General features: G+C 40.2%; 1 protein-coding gene across 11 annotated transcripts in view; it reads left to right on the forward strand.

Annotated features, from left to right (window-relative positions):
• Nucleotides 1-16,470, forward strand: part of NUP210L (nucleoporin 210 like) — a 90,842-nt gene that overhangs the window by 5,294 nt on the left and 69,078 nt on the right. For 6 of the 11 annotated variants that reach the window (XM_058702182.1, XM_058702184.1, XM_058702190.1 and 3 more), the window contains exons 3-10: nt 5,222-5,371; nt 6,724-6,817; nt 7,388-7,538; nt 9,002-9,134; nt 10,231-10,389; nt 11,481-11,549; nt 12,588-12,694; nt 13,312-13,452. In XM_058702182.1, coding sequence (XP_058558165.1) covers nt 5,222-5,371; nt 6,724-6,817; nt 7,388-7,538; nt 9,002-9,134; nt 10,231-10,389; nt 11,481-11,549; nt 12,588-12,694; nt 13,312-13,452 — 1,004 coding nt within the window. Of the gene's footprint in view, nt 1-4,441; nt 4,462-5,221; nt 5,372-6,723; nt 6,818-7,387; nt 7,539-9,001; nt 9,135-10,230; nt 10,390-11,480; nt 11,550-12,587; nt 12,695-13,311; nt 13,453-16,470 lie in introns of those variants that run through there. The other 5 variants (XM_058702183.1, XM_058702186.1, XM_058702185.1 and 2 more) reach the window with 4 other exon arrangements.

Raw genomic sequence — 16,470 nt, forward strand, 5'->3', positions numbered from 1 at the left:
TGGTAAAACCTTCAAAGAATATACAAAGTTATATAGTGAAAAGTAAGCCTCTGATGTCATTTGTTCAAGAGGCAGCCACTTTTCTGTATCCTTCAGAGGCCGTCTGAATATATGAATATGCCGTTTTCTAGTGGGAAATCTAGATTTTTAACCTTAGGTAAAGGACAACTAGAGGAGTTTGAGGATGAAGGCATGATTTTAGCTTACTTGGAGGATAAAGAAAGGGTCAGACAACTGGATGATTTTGGTGTGGGTAGAGAATATAGGGTGAGCAGTACTTTTTGTGCTATGCTCAGCGTGTTGGTATTCTGTAAACTAATCAACTTACTAGTTGATTAGTTGCTGCAGTGGATTATAATTGTATAATCAAGAGGAATTGATTGGGGAGCTGGGATGAATATGAAAGTCAAGGCAGGAAATATTTACCGTTTCTGCTCCCTCTTTTTTTTTTTTTTTTTTTAAGTTTATTTATTTTGAGAGAGAGAGAGCACAAGCACAGGAGGAGCAGAGAGAGGGGGAGACAGAGAATCCTAAGCAGACTCCATGCTGTCAGCACAGAGCCTGATGTGAGGCTTGAACTCATGAACTGTGGGATCAGGACCTGAACTAAAAACAAGAGTCAGACGTTTAATCGACTGAGTCACCCAGGTGCCCCAACTCCTTTTTTTGTTCCTGGCTCTGCATCCCTTTGGTTCTTGAATATTGGCTTCATTCTCTTATTTTTTTCTTTCTCCTTCATCTCCCTGGGTCAATTCTTCTTTCTATCTCATTTGTTTTTCTTTCATTATTACCTTACTCCTGTGTGTACCTGAAGTAATATGGACATGTAGATAAGAATATTCATTATATTATCTAAAAAAGTTACTCATTTCTTTTTATATTTAAAAGAGGTAAGTTGAAGGTATGATATTTCTCTTAATCTCTCTAAATTTATCTATAAATCATACAGGGTAATTTCTTTTTCTTTATGGTCAGTGGCCAGGTATTGAAAAGCTTTCTCCTATAGAAGTAGTCAGATGGGTAGTCATTGTGTGCATAAGGCCTTTCATATATTTTATGTACGGTCACACTGCTTTGGACCTACCATTTCCCTACGTATTTCTCCACGGAAGAAAAGTATTTAATTACCCATTTAATTAGTGCTAGATTATGCAGTGCTTAATTATCTAATGTATATTACCTAAGGTCACCTTCTTTCCTTTGCTGTCCTTGGAACACTTCCTTAATGGTGTGTTTTTACCAGCAGATCCCATGACATTTCTGCTTTGATCATAGGTCCCATATCTTGGTCTTCAATTCTTTTAACATCAGATCTTTTCAATTAAATATTAGGTAAAAGATTAATCAATTAAGTTTTTTAAAATAATTTTAGTTTATTTATTTAGTTAAACTTTTCTTAATGTTTATTCATTTTTGAGAGAGAATGCGAGTGGGTTAGGGGCAGAGAGAGAGGGAGACACAGAATCCGAAGCAGGCTCCAGGCTCCAAGCTGTCAGCACAGAACCCGACGCGGGGCTCGAACTCAGGAGTTTTGACATCATGACCTGAGCCGAAGTCGGACACTCAACCGACTGAGCCACCCAGGTGCACCCCAGTTTTAGTTTATTTTTAAATGTCTGCTTATTTATTTTAAGAGAGAGACAGAGAGTGTGAGTGGGAGAGGGGCAGGGAGAGAGAATCCCAAGCAGGTTCCACACTCAGGGCAGAGCCCAACTATGGGGCTCAGTGCCACAAACCATGAGATGATGAGCTGAAATCAAGAGTGGGACACTCAACTGACTGAGCCACCGAGAGCACCCGTAAAATAATTTTAGATTTATAGAATCCATGCAAAGATGTACAAAGAGTTCCTCTATACCCTTCACCCAGTTTTCTTTAATGTTCTATGTAATGTACTTTTTTTGCTCTAGGATTTAAGACACCGCATTACTAAACTAAGTTGTCATGTTTCCTTTGTCTCCTGTGACCTGTGATAGTTTCTCATACTTTCTTTGTCTTTCATGACATTGGCACTTTTAAAGAGTATTAGGTATTTTGTAGAATGTCTTTCAGTTTGGATTTATTTGATGTTTTTTCATGATTAGATTGGCTTATAGATTTTTAGGAGGAAAACAACAGAAGCAAAGAGCCCTTCCAATGCATTATGTCAGGGTGTACATGGTATCAACATGATTTATCACTAGTGATATTAAGCTTGATCACTTGATTAAAGGTAGTGCCTGTCAGATTTCTCCACTGTAAAGTTACAATAAGTAACTTTCCAATGCTATTCATTAAAAATCATCACTAAGTTTGGTCCACATTCAAAAGAAAAGAAATTAAGCTTCACCTCCTAGAGGGAGGAGTGTCAAAGAATTTGTGGAAGTTATTAAAACCACCATAGTAACTAATAAATACTTGAGAGAAGCTTTGATATATCTTGTTTGTTTTTAAAGTTTCACGCATTAATTTATTTTTTAAAAAGTTTTTTTAACATTTATTTTTGAGAGAGAGACGTGGGGCCCGAACTCACGAACTTTGAGATATGACCTGAGCCAAAGTCAGATGCTTAATCAAATGAACTTTATTTATTTATTTTGAGAGAGAGCGAGCGCACAGTGGGAGAAGAGCAGAGAGAGAAAGGGAGAGAGAGAATCCCACGCAGGCCTGCGATGTCAGCTCGGAGCCTGATGTGGGACTTGAACTCACGAACTATGAGATCATGACCTGAGCCAAAGTCAGATGCTTAACCAACTGAGCCACCCAGGCACCCCTGATGGGGATTTTCTATTTCCCTCATCCTTTCCACACTTTAATAGCATTCTTCTGTAAGGAAAATAACCTACATCTTACAAACAAGTTCCCATTCGTTCATTCATTATTTATATAAGTATTGACTCATGGAAATTTATTTTTGGTTTATAATCCAATATTATCATAATTTATTTTGTTACTTCTTTTTCTGGCTTTGGCCACTGGGAACTCTGTCAGATTGACTCCAATGTCCTTTGGGCTTGCCCAATCTTAATTAAATAATTAGTTTTAGTACTTCCTTACTTTTTAGCACCATAAGATGAGCCAGGCTCATCTTGTATTTTCCCTGACCAGCCATTTCCTGAGGAAGTTCTGGTTCTTTTTGTTAGAGAATTGTATTTAGAAACCAAGATCTCGGTGCTAATGTACTGGTTGCTACTGTAGTGTCATAGTTTCTAAACCCTCTCAGGGGACAGTGCTAGGAAATATATGTATATACACTAACCCACATATATACATAGATCTGTTTACTTCTGTATCCATTTATCTGCATATAAACTCAAATGTGAGTTATTGATATCTTTGGTTCTAATCCTGTACCACAGCATAATTTCTTTGCTAGTGAGAAACCTGCCACTCACTATCTACAGTATATTTACTTATTTGCTGAACTTCGGTGTAAATATAAAGTAGTTTTGGTGTGATTAAATCAAGTTTTGTATTTCTTATGAAAGGAAGGCTAGCTTTGCCTGAAGTAGCATATTTTGATGCTCCTGGGGCTGTTTTGAAGGGCACTTGCCTGTGTTACCTAAGAAACATTTCCCTTTGATTTAAAAATTCCGTAAGGGGCGCCTGGGTGGCGCAGTCGGTTAAGCGTCCGACTTCAGCCAGGTCACGATCTCGCGGTCCGTGAGTTCGAGCCCCGCGTCAGGCTCTGGGCTGATGGCTCGGAGCCTGGAGCCTGTTTCCGATTCTGTGTCTCCCTCTCTCTCTGCCCCTCCCCCGTTCATGCTCTGTCTCTCTCTGTCCCAAAAATAAATAAAAAACGTTGAAAAAAAAATTAAAAAAAAAAAAAAAAATTCCGTAAGGGGCGCCTGGGTGGCGCAGTCGGTTAAGCGTCCGACTTCAGCCAGGTCACGATCTCGCGGTCCGTGAGTTCGAGCCCCGCGTCAGGCTCTGGGCTGATGGCTCGGAGCCTGGAGCCTGTTTCCGATTCTGTGTCTCCCTCTCTCTCTGCCCCTCCCCCGTTCATGCTCTGTCTCTCTCTGTCCCAAAAATAAATAAAAAACGTTGAAAAAAAAATTAAAAAAAAAAAAAAAATTCCGTAAGGGGCGCCTGGGTGGCGCAGTCGGTTAAGCGTCCGACTTCAGCCAGGTCACAATCTCGCGGTCCGTGAGTTCGAGCCCCGCGTCAGGCTCTGGGCCGATGGCTCGGAGCCTGGAGCCTGTTTCCGATTCTGTGTCTCCCTCTCTCTCTGCCCCTCCCCCGTTCATGCTCTGTCTCTCTCTGTCCCAAAAATAAATAAAAAACGTTTAAAAAAAAAAAAAAAATTCCGTAAAAGCAGATCCACAACTAGGGACAGAGTTTACCCGTGATGTCCATTGGTAATTTTGGGTATTGCAGTGGTAGTTACTTTGCTTTTTGTTTCTTGTAGATAAAGCCGAAACTAAAAATGTAGAGTTAAAGCAGCAGAATGAGGGAGCTATGTAGGCAGTTCTCTAACACATGGTAAATATGAGAGGTGGGAATATTGTTAAAAGATCGTACAAAATAATTTTTGTTTCATTCTCAATTCATTCTGTACTGTTTCTATTCGTGTTTCTGAATTTCATTCTGGCTATATTGACTGGAACTGTGGTTGGGTCTAATATATTGTTTCCAGGCTTTTTAACCTCATAGTCTAGAAAAAAACACTAGAAATAGAGAAATTTATTGGCAGGACATATGGTTGTCACCCTTTTACTTTCCTAAATAAATACATTAAAGAAATCTATTACCATGATTTCATTAAAAATTTTAATACTTCAGAGCTCAGGTAGAATATAATAATAAAGTATATTCCTTTATTTTATTTTATATTTTATTTTTTTTAAGATTTTATTTTTAAATAATTTCTTACACCCAACATGGGGCTCAAACTCACAACCCCAAGGTCAAGAGTCACATGCTCCAATGACTGGGCCAGCCAAGTGCCACTAAACTATATTCCTTTAAAGTGAATGCATGTAATTTTATTACTCACTATGTTAAAATTCGTACTTTTTCATTTTTCCATGACTGAATGGAAACATCATTATAGATCAGTATTTGAGAACTACTGTTGGTCTATTGTCTCTTATAAATAGTGGCTTTTGTATTTTTTCATTGTGTTCTTTTCTTCCACAGGTTGAAAGCAACTGTTATAGCCTTTCTTCTTTATAATATAGAATAAGCCTTTGTGTGTTTGAGACATTGAATAGGTTCATGACCTATTGAATTAAATTCTCAGTTTTTGGGTTCATCATAGTGACTGACCACGAACTGCGCTGCGATGTTAAGGTTGATGTGATTCACAGCATTGAAATTATATCTCGAACCCGGGAGCTCTATGTAGATGATTCACCACTGGAACTGATGGTGAGGGCATTGGATGCGGAAGGTAAAGGACTTCAGAGGAGTCAAGAAAATTACCTAAAATAATGTAATACTTCCTCGTGTTTGGCACTTGGAAAAAAGCAACTTGAGACATAAAAGGAGATTAGAAATCGTATTTATTTTTTATATGAAGCTCATGCCCGTGAGTGTGGTTCAATGTATTTGCTACATACTTTCATAAAATGTTTCTGCTTATTTAATTATTGGTTATCTCAGAAGTTTTTTAACAGTCCAGATTCTGCCACTGAGCTTCTGCTAGTGGTGCCTAGGTCAGCCATTAAGAATATATAATTTTTCTTTTTTTTGGAATTTATTACTAGCTCTGTTTTGATTAGTCTACTTTCTTTTTTTTTTTTTTAATTTTTTTTTCAACGTTTTTTATTTATTTTTGGGACAGAGAGAGACAGAGCATGAACGGGGGAGGGGCAGAGAGAGAGGGAGACACAGAATCGGAAGCAGGCTCCAGGCTCTGAGCCATCGGCCCAGAGCCTGACGCGGGGCTCGAACTCACGGACCGCGAGATCGTGACCTGGCTGAAGTCGGACGCTTAACCGACTGCGCCACCCAGGCGCCCTGATTAGTCTACTTTCTATAGGCTACGGGAATTATGTGTAAACCTACGAAAAAGTCTTATAATTTTATCTTTCTTGAAACTGATTTTATATTGCTTCTAGTATACTATATTAATGTATAATATGGTATTTAAAACATTTAAATTTATTGCCACACTTTTAAAAAAAGTATTCATTTTGAGACAGAGAGCATGAATGGGGTGGGGCAGAAAGAGAAGGAGAGAAAGAATTCCAAGAAGGTTCTGGGCTCTCAGCACAGAGCCTGACACAGGGCTTGATCCCAGGACTGTAAGATCATCATCTGAGCTGAAATCAAGGGTCAGACACTTAACCAACTGAGCCACCCCGGTGCCCCTATTGCCATGCATTTTTGTAAGAGTAATTTTTTAAATCTGAAAAATGAATGTATTATAAATATTTTGGAATCTAGTTTTTATAAAATGTTGGAGGGACTGGGGGTTGGGGATGCCTGTCAACCCTGACGTAGACCTTAAGGTGGCCTTTATGTAGAAAGGAACAGAAAAAGTGGCATAACTTTTGTCAGCCAGAAGTTGATCAGCTTGAGTCCTTTCTACATTCAGAAAATTTGTGTAGCAACAGCACTTTTGTTCATGTAGGGATCTTCCTGGTATATGTGTTTTAATTCATTATTGATAGTGCTTCTATTTGTTAATGGAAGAGGCCTAAAAATAATTTTAAAGTTAGATTTCTCTTTCTTGTTAAAGATACCTGAATATTTTTGAATATGTGATTCTGTCTTGTCTGCTTTTGGCTTGCTCTACAGGAAATACTTTTAGTAGTTTGGCAGGGATGATGTTTGAGTGGAGCGTTGCCCAGGATAAAGAATCAGCAAGAGAAGAATTGTCTAGCAAAATTAGGTAACATTGAAACCAAACATAAACCATCTGACTTTGAAGGAGGCATTTGCCTTTGGGTGGCACAGTGAGCAGCAGCCACTTGTACGGACTTTGATAATCCTGCCATCTGGGCTTTTTTGGAACAGATAAATTTGCCAGGGGGAAATGTCTTTGATAGAATGACATATGGTGTGGGCATAGGTACTTTATGATCATTTAATTTGAACCGCTGCAGAGGAACTCGTGAGCTTAGGACTATATAATTGTTTGAACCAGGTGTATCTTCTGGCGGTTTTGTTGAGCATGCTGTCTGCACATGCTGAAATACAGTGAGTGAATGGATGATAGTATGAAATTTTGTCTTTAGTGCTAATAAATTGCTCTCAGACAGTCCCAAGTGTTAGTCCCACAACAGTGTTAGCCACAGGCAAATTAAATACTTTTGTTCTATCTAATCCTATGGAAAACACAATTTAAAACTTTTTTACACTGTATAGACTTTGAAGAGACTGTTTAAAGTCTCTTAGGGGCTTTTGGAAGATGACTCCTTATTTGATTACACTAGAAACAAACTTTGTTTTATCTCTTAAGGATTCTGAAATACTCTGAAGCAGAATACTCTCCCCCAGTGTATATAGCTGAGATGGAAAAAGAAGAGAAACAAGGAGATACGATTTTGGTGTCTGGGATCAGAACTGGTGCTGCTGTTGTAAAAGTTCGAATTTATGAACCATTCTACAAGGTAAAAAGTTTGTGCCATAAACTTAGATTAAAGAACCTTGCCCGTGGAATATAATTGTTTGGGTTTTTTTTTAACGTTTATTTATTTTTGAGAGAGACAGCATAAGCTGGAGAGGGGTATATACAGAGAGAATCCCAAACTGTCTCCACACTGTCAGTGAAGAGCCCAATCCCATGAACCCGTGAGATCATGACCGGAGCTGAAATCAAGAGTAGGACACTTAACTGATTGAGCCACCAAGCACCCCGAAAGCAATTGTTTCTTATATTTATCTATAGCGGAAGCCCTCTAATCTGATATGATTTGGGTCAGTAATTGGTCATTTATTTTTTTTTATTTTTATTTTTTTTTATAATTTTTTTTTTTTTTTTTTTTTTTTTTTTTTGGGACAGAGAGAGACAGAGCATGAACGGGGGAGGGGCAGAGAGAGAGGGAGACACAGAATCGGAAACAGGCTCCAGGCTCCGAGCCATCAGCCCAGAGCCTGACGCGGGGCTCGAACTCACGGACCGCGAGATCGTGACCTGGCTGAAGTCGGACGCTTAACCGACTGCGCCACCCAGGCGCCCCAGTAATTGGTCATTTAATTGAAAAGTCATTTGAGGGGTGCCTGGGTTGCTCAGTCATTTGGGTGTCTCTTTTTCTTAAATTTTTTTTAAGTTTATTTATTTATTCTGAGAAGTGTGTGAGTGGGGTAGGGACAGAGAGAGAGAGGGAGACAGAGAATCCCAAGCAGGTTCCGCACTGTCAGTGTAGAGCCCAGTGTGGGGCTTGAACTCAAAAACCGTGAGATCATGACCTGAGCCAAAATCAAGAGTCAGGCACTTAAACAACTGAGCCACCTAGGCACCCCAGGAAAGAATTTTTAAATATCTGTAAGATATTTTATTATTATTTTTTTTTTTTTATTATTTTTTTTTTTAATTTTTTTTTTTTTTCAACGTTTATTTATTTTTGGGACAGAGAGACAGAGCATGAACGGGGGAGGGACAGAGAGAGAGGGAGACACAGAATCGGAAACAGGCTCCAGGCTCCGAGCCATCAGCCCAGAGCCTGACGTGGGGCTCGAACTCACAGACTGTGAGATCGTGACCTGGCTGAAGTCGGACGCTTAACCGACTGCGCCACCCAGGCGCCCCGATATTTTATTATTTTTAAAATGTTTATTTATTTTAGAGAGAGAGAGATGGAACACAAGCAGGGGAGGGGCAGAGAGAGAGGGAGACACCAATCTGAAGCAGATGCCAGTCTCTGAGCTGTCAGCACAGAGCCCAGTGCAGGGCTCAAACCCATGGACTGTGAGATCATGACCTGAGCCAAAGTCCGATGCTCAAGCAGCTGAGCCACCTGGCGCCCCTCTATAAGATATTTTAAAAGAAACTTGTAAGAAGTAAATTTTTAACAAGGAAGATGACCTTCAGGATTTTGCCTATAGAACCTGTTTTTTTTCCTTCCTCTTTTAGAACGTGGCAGCAGCATTGATACGTCTGCTGGTTTTGGAGAATATATTTCTTATACCATCCCATGATATTTATCTCTTAGTAGGAGCATATATTAAATATCGAGTTGCAAAAATGGTGCAAGGAAGAATGACAGGTAAGGTGATTTATCTTTTCCTAAGACTTAACATTTCCCAAATCCTTCCTGCTGACAGTAAGAGAAGCAGCTCCACCTTATGTATACACATACTTTGTGTTTTTAGATTTTGTGATAAAGTATTCCTAAAGTGCTATACCTGAGATAATATTGGATAGAGATGGTCCCCATATCTTGAACAGGCTAATGCTTAGCATCAGTGCCTATGGGCTTCTGAATTCTGGTACTAGTTTGTTTGTTTTTTTAAGTTTCTTTCTTTTTTTTTTTTTTTTTTGATAATAAGAGCACAAGCAGGGTAGGGCAGAGAGAGAGAGAGAGAGAGAGAGAGAGAGAATCCCAAGCAGGCTCCACACTGTCAGCAGAGAGCCTGACATGGGGCTCAAACTCACAAACCGTGAGATCATGACCTGAGCGAAGTCAGATGCTTAACCAACTGAGCCACCCAGGCGCCCCTGTTACTAGTTTTAATAGGGCAAGTGAGGAAACTTTACCAGAGGGACTTGAATGATTTTTGCAAAAGTTTTTTTTTTTTTTTAATTTAAAAAAATGTCTATTTATTTTTGAGAGGGAGAGAGACAGAGTGTCAATGGGGGAGGAGCAGAGAGAGAGGAAGACACAGAATCTGAAGCAGGTTCCAGGCTCTGAGCTGTCAGCACAGAGCCTGATGTAGGGCTCGAACTCACAGACTGTGAGATCCTGACCTGAGCCAAAGTCAGACGCTTAACTGACTGAGCCATCCAGGCACCCCATGAAAGTTGTTTCTTGAGAAGCTCAGCTCATTAACTGAAAACTCAACACTCTAATGATCCCAGAAGTCCCATTCAGTTTATAAAGTGTGCATTGGATCCATTAGCATTAGTCCTTTCCTTACTTAGTGGGGATCCTCCCTGCTACTTTCAGTTCACTGGTTTTTAAGAATGCAAGCAAGGTCAACAGTTAACTCATGTAGTATTCTCCCCCAAAATGGCTAAATGTTGAAATTCATCATAGTGGGAAGGAAATTAGAAGCAGATCATACTCTTATTTAGGCCTGCTTCCTGATTTTCCTCTTCTAATCCAACAATACGCTGTTGTATGTATTTTTCATGTCTTACAGAGGTGGAGTTCCCCTTAGAACACTACACGCTGGAAATGCAAGACCACAGAATTGCATTTAATGGGTCTCTTTCCGGGAAGGTGGCATTACTGGATGAGAAGACAGCCACAGTGACTGCTGTCCAACTGGGCCAAACTAACCTTGTCTTTGTCCATAAAAGTATCCTTTTCAAGTTTTAGCTGCTGATCTATGTTTCCCTGGGCATACTAGACATGTTCCTTGATAAAGTAATTTGGTAAAATTATATTTATTTTGTATAGTTTTATTTTTAACAAAGAACTATGACTTATTATCATCATAATTTCTAACAAAGGGTAGGTAGAGAAAAGAATAGTTGGAACTTGGGATCTGTTGATTTCAGTACTTATTTGCAACCTCAGTTAAATTATAATTAGGAGATGGGAGGAAGACAGCTTGAAGAAACTTATGTGAATTTTACTTAATTTGTTCTTTCCTATTTCCACATGAATAATTGAGAAAAGACGGTATGGTATTTTCTGCAGTAGATGCTTAATTAATATTTGTTAAATTGAGTTGAGAGTAATTCTTTTTTAATTTTTTTTTTAACGTTTATTTATTTTTGAGACAGAGAGAGACAGAGCATGAACGGGGGAGGGTCAGAGAGAGGGAGACACAGAATCTGAAACAGGCTCCAGGCTCTGAGCTGTCAGCACCAGAGCCCGACGCGGGGCTCGAACTCACAGACCGCGAGATCATGACCCGAGCCGAAGTCGGCCGCCCAACCGACTGAGCCACCCAGGCGCCCCTTTTTTAATTTTTTAAATATTTATTTTGAGAGGGAGAGAGCAAGCACGAGTGGGGGAGGGACAGAGAGGGGGAGAGAGAGAATCCCAAGCAGGCTCTGTGCTGTCAGCACAGAGCCCAAAGTGGGGCTTAAATCCACAACAGGAGATCATGACCTGAGCTGAAATCAATAGTCAGATGCTCAACCAGCTGAGCCACCCAGGCGCCCTGGCAGCTAAATGAATATTAAAAGCATGGACCATGATTTTTTTTCTATCATTCCATTTTCTTTAAATTTGAAATTCAAGAATACTTGATTCCTGTGATGACTGCGTCCCTCAGACTTTTCTCAGAAGTATACACATTTAAGTTTCTGCTTTCCAAAAGATAATAAAAGATAGGATTTTTGTTTGTTTCTGTTTGTACATTTATTTTTTTCTTTGGTAGTTCACATCTGTCTTTTCACCCAACTCTGGTTCATATGATTTTCTTAAGAAGAAATTAAGATGTCCATATGAGATCCGTGTCTGGACTCCCAAATTGCACCATATATGTTGTAGAGCCTGGATTTTTAGGTATTTTTAGATAATAATTTTAAGAAAAATGAATAGCTTAAACTCTTTCACTAGAAAGAGTGCATTAGAAACTAGAGTGCTTTTATTATTATTATTTTTATTTGAGAGAGAGAGAGCACGTGCATGTGTGGGAGGAGCAGAGGGGGAGAGAAAGAATCTCAAGCAGGTTCCACACTCAGCGCGGAGCTCTATGCAGGGCTCGATCCCATAACCCTGGGATCATGACGTGAGCCAAAATCAAGAGTCGGATGCTCAACCAACTGAGCCACCCTGGCACCCTTAGAGTACCTCTTTAACCTTCGAATTTAAACTTCTTTTGACATGTTTTCTCACACTGTTATGATGGTTACATGCTGTCTGCAAGAGTGAAGCATCTTGAAACAGATGGTGAAAAAATAGGAAGATGCATGTGATACAATATTGGGTTAGGAAAAGAGACTTTATTATTTTTTTTTAAATTTTTTTTGACGTTTATTTATTTTTGGGACAGAGAGAGACAGAGCATGAAGGGGGGAGGGGCAGAGAGAGAAGGAGACACAGAATCGGAAGCAGGCTCCAGGCTCCGAGCTGTCAGCCCAGAGCCTGACGCAGGGCTCGAACTCACGGACCGCGAGATCGTGACCTGAGCTGAAGTCGTACGCTTAACCGACTGCGCCACCCAGGCGCCCCTGGAAAAGAGACTTTATACAAAGAAAGAAGAATACTAATGTCCTTAGGTCATATGAATCTAATATTACGTAAAGAAGCTGAAATCTTGCCTGACACATTAGGAATGAGCAAAATTGTGGTTTGTTTGGTATACAGATATAAGTGAGAGTGTTTCTTTATACCTGAGTTGAACTAAGTGAAGCCAGGATCTTTAGAACTCCAAATTATTATACAACTTGATGGAGGGAACCAAAAGGTCAACCTTGGAAACCATGTCCATCTGTTAGCAAATTTTGGACATTGAATCATTTGTATAAGTTTGTATTTCTTAATTCATTGTAGAAAAATGTTGGCCTCTTCTGATACCTTTGTTTCTTGATTTGTGTACAGATTTCACAGTCCAACCTGGAGACCGGTGGAGTCTAGAGGTGGGACAGGTGTATGTCATTACAGTGGAAGTGTTTGATAAAAGCAGCACGAAGGTCTATATTTCAGATGTGAGTGTCTTTTTTGTATTTTTCTAGCCCCTCTTGTGGATGACTTCTTGAGTGGGCCATCTTTCTGGCTACGAAGGGTTTTTTTCTTTTGCTTCCAGATTTTACTTTTAAAGTTACTACTTTATGGTTGTCATTAAATAGTTCTGTCCTTGAGAAATCCTAAACCAGCAGTAAAATATATAGTTCAGTGATAATTCTAGAAAAGAGGTGGAGAAGGTCTCATTCACCGACTCCCTTAGAGTTGGTCACCCCCAGCGGCGTGGGGCGAGGATCAGTGGCGCCACAGACAGCAGTGCGGCACTCATGTTTCAGCGCCCTTTTGTTTTCCCTGAAAACTGTCAACGTATGGAATGGCAAAAATTATACCCAAATTTGCATAAAGTTTGACTCTTTCTATTTCTGATCACTTGCCATTAATGAATCTTTCAAAAATTAGTATTTTAAAATTACATCTTTCCGACTTTCTATGATGAGATACTTTCCATGATCAGAGCAAAGGTATTATTTTTATTTATCCCTAGAATGCATATCCACACCTTTTTTTAATGCTTTGGGGTTAAGATGGAGTTAGTGAAAAAACATCTCCAGTTTCGTATTGCTGTTGGGCTAATTTTCAGAATCTCAGGATTATGTTCCAGTTCCTACAGGAGTACTTTGAAGAGCAGCTCACTACGGTGAATGGATCTTATCATGTGGTAAAAGCCCTGAAAAGTGGTGTCGTGCTGATAAATGCATCCCTGACTTCCATCATTTGCCAGGTAGGAATTTATTTTTATTTAATTCAAAAATTTTTTATTTATTTTTTGAGAGCGAGAGCAGGGGAGGGACAGAGAGGGAGAGAGAGAATCCTAAGTAGACTTCACACTCTCAGCCTAGAGCTGGACGTGGGGCTCGAACTCGTGAACCGTGAGATCATGAGCTGAGCCAAAATCAAGAGTTAGATGCTTAACCTGCTGAGCCACCCAGCCGCCCCTACCAGGTGGGAATTTAAAGGATAATCTTTAAATCCTGAGAACCCTGATGAGGCTTGGATGACTTGTTGATTTGCAAGCGGATACGTGGCATATTCCACCTATATCTTTCAATAAAAATGAAAAAGAAGACGATAAACCGTATACTTGGTAGTTTATACCTGTACAGATTTCCTGTTGCAGTTTTTGTTATTGCTCATATTTGCATTTCTGGTCATTGTGTATACATTCACCATTTGAGGTTCCTTTAAAAAATTATTTGGGCGTACCTGAATGGCTCATTCGGTTAAGCATCCAACTCATGATCTCAGCTGGGCTCTGTACTGGGCGTGAAGTTTGCTTAAAATAAAATAAAAAATAAAAATAAAATAAAATACATATTCATGTGCACATTTCTTTGTGTTGTCAGATCCACATAGAGTACTTTCTATTCCGAAAATCCAAAGGATTAATACGTCAGTGTATTTGACCATGCCACCAACCTTGAACTTTTTGCATTGTTTCCATTTCTTATTCTTATAAATGCTATAACTGAATTTCTTTGTACATTTTTTCTTTTGGTTAATTTTTATATGACATAATGCCAGATTTCTGACTTTTAAGTTTCTGATTTTTAACAGCCTGCCAAATTTATCTCCATCTCCCAAACCTATTTGTTCTTCACAGATCCTTTTCATCTGGTTATTTAAGACAGATCCCGAGTGGCCCTTGACTCTTCCTTCCCCCTCACCTGCTACATTCAGTACACTGTTGAATGCCATGTCAATTCTTGTGAATGTCTCCCAACCCATTTTTTACTATTCCCATGGTGATTTTCACCTAGACCTTCATAGCAATTTTCTTCCTTCCTTCTTTCCTTCTTTCTTCCTTCCTTTTGCAATCTCTAGGGCTTGAAATCATGACCCCAAGATCAAGAGTTGAATGCTCTACCAACTGAGGTAGCCAGGAGCCCCTCACGTTTTTTTTTTTAATGTTTATTTATTTTTGAGAAAGAGAGAGACAGAGTGTGAGCCAGGGAAGGTCAGAGAGAGAGGGAGACACAGGATCGGAAGCAGGCTCCAGACTCTGAGCTGTCAGCACAGAGCCCGAAGCAGGGCTCGAACTCACAAACTGTGAGATCATGACCTGAGCCAAAGTGGGACCTCTAACTGACTGAGCCACCCAGGCGTCCCTAATTTTTATTTTTTTTAATGTTTTATTTATTTTTGAGAGATAGAATACGAGCAGGGGAGATGCAGAGAGAGAGAGGGAGACAGAGAATCCGAAGCAGGCTCCAGGCTCTGAGCTCAACCCACTGGGCCACCCAAGTACCCCAGTTTCTTTTTTCTTTCTTAACTTTTTATTTATTTTTTTAACAATTTTTTTTAACGTTTATTTATTTTTGAGACAGAGAGAGACAGAGCATGAATGGGGGAGGGTCAGAGAGAGGGAGACACAGAATCTGAAACAGGCTCCAGGCTGTGAGCTGTCAGCACAGAGCCCGACGCGGGGCTCGAACTCATGGACCACGAGATCATGACCTGAGCTGAAGTCGGACACTCAACCAACTGAGCCACCCAGGCACCCCTTTTCTTAACCTTTTAAAAAATGTTTATTTTTGAGAGCATGCTTGAGCACGTGTGCAAGTGGAGGAGGGGCAGAGAGAGGAGGAGTAAGAGGACTTAAAGTGGGCTCTTTGCTGACAGCGGAGAGCCTGATGTGGGGCTTGAACTCACAAGCCATGAGATCATGAGCTGAGCCAAAGTCGGACGCTTAACCCACTGAGCCACCCAGGCACCCCTGTATAGCAGTTTTTTAATGGGTATTCTTACCTCTGATATCACCCCTAGCTGGAACCATATTCCAAAAACTACAGAAATTGTGTGTTTACTGTTTAAATTCCTTTGGTGGCATCCCATTGGTTTTAAGGTAAAGTTAAAACTCCTTAATATGGTTTTAATAGGGCCCTCCATGACAGAGATCACAAAGGGGGTGATCTCTAGCCTATATCTTGGTTTGTGGTCTTTTTATTTTGGCGTGCAAACTTTCCATTTATTTATTTTTTTGACCTTTTATTTATCTACTTATTTTAGAGAGCGAGAGAGCATGAATGGGAGGGGGGAAGAGGGAGAGAGAGAGAGAATCTTAAGCAGGCTCCAGGCTTAGCACAGAGCACATGTGGGGCTGAATCCCATGACCCTGGGATCGTGACCTGAGCATCAGTTGCTCAACTGAATGAGGTGCCCCAAAAACTTCTTTTTAATTGAGAAATTTTATTTATTTTTTACTTATTCTTTTTATTTGACGGTTTCTTTTTTTTATTATTACTTTAATTTTTTTAAATGTTTATTTTTTTTTTTTATTATTTTTTTTTTTTTTTAATTTTTTTTTTTTTTCAACATTTTTTATTTATTTTTGGGACAGAGAGAGACACAGCATGAACGGGGGAGGGGCAGAGAGAGAGGGAGACACAGAATCGGAAACAGGCTCCAGGCTCCGAGCCGTCAGCCCAGAGCCTGACGCGGGGCTCGAACTCACGGACCGCAAGATCGTGACCTGGCTGAAGTCGGACGCTTAACCGACTGCGCCACCCAGGCGCCCCTTTTAAATGTTTATTTTTGAGGGGCGCCTGGGTGGCTCAGTCGGTTAAGCGTCTGACTTCAGCTCAGGTCACGATCTCACGGCCCGTGAGTTTGAGCCCCGCGTCGGGCTCTGGGCTGACGGCTCGGAGCCTGGAGCCTGCTTCTGATTCTGTGTCTTCCTCTCTCTCTGCCCCTCCCCCGTTCATGCTCTGTCTCTCTCTGTCCCAAAAATAAATAAATGTTA

This window comes from Neofelis nebulosa, chromosome 15 (genome assembly GCF_028018385.1).
Source record: "Neofelis nebulosa isolate mNeoNeb1 chromosome 15, mNeoNeb1.pri, whole genome shotgun sequence".
Classification (NCBI taxonomy): Eukaryota; Metazoa; Chordata; class Mammalia; order Carnivora; family Felidae; genus Neofelis; species Neofelis nebulosa.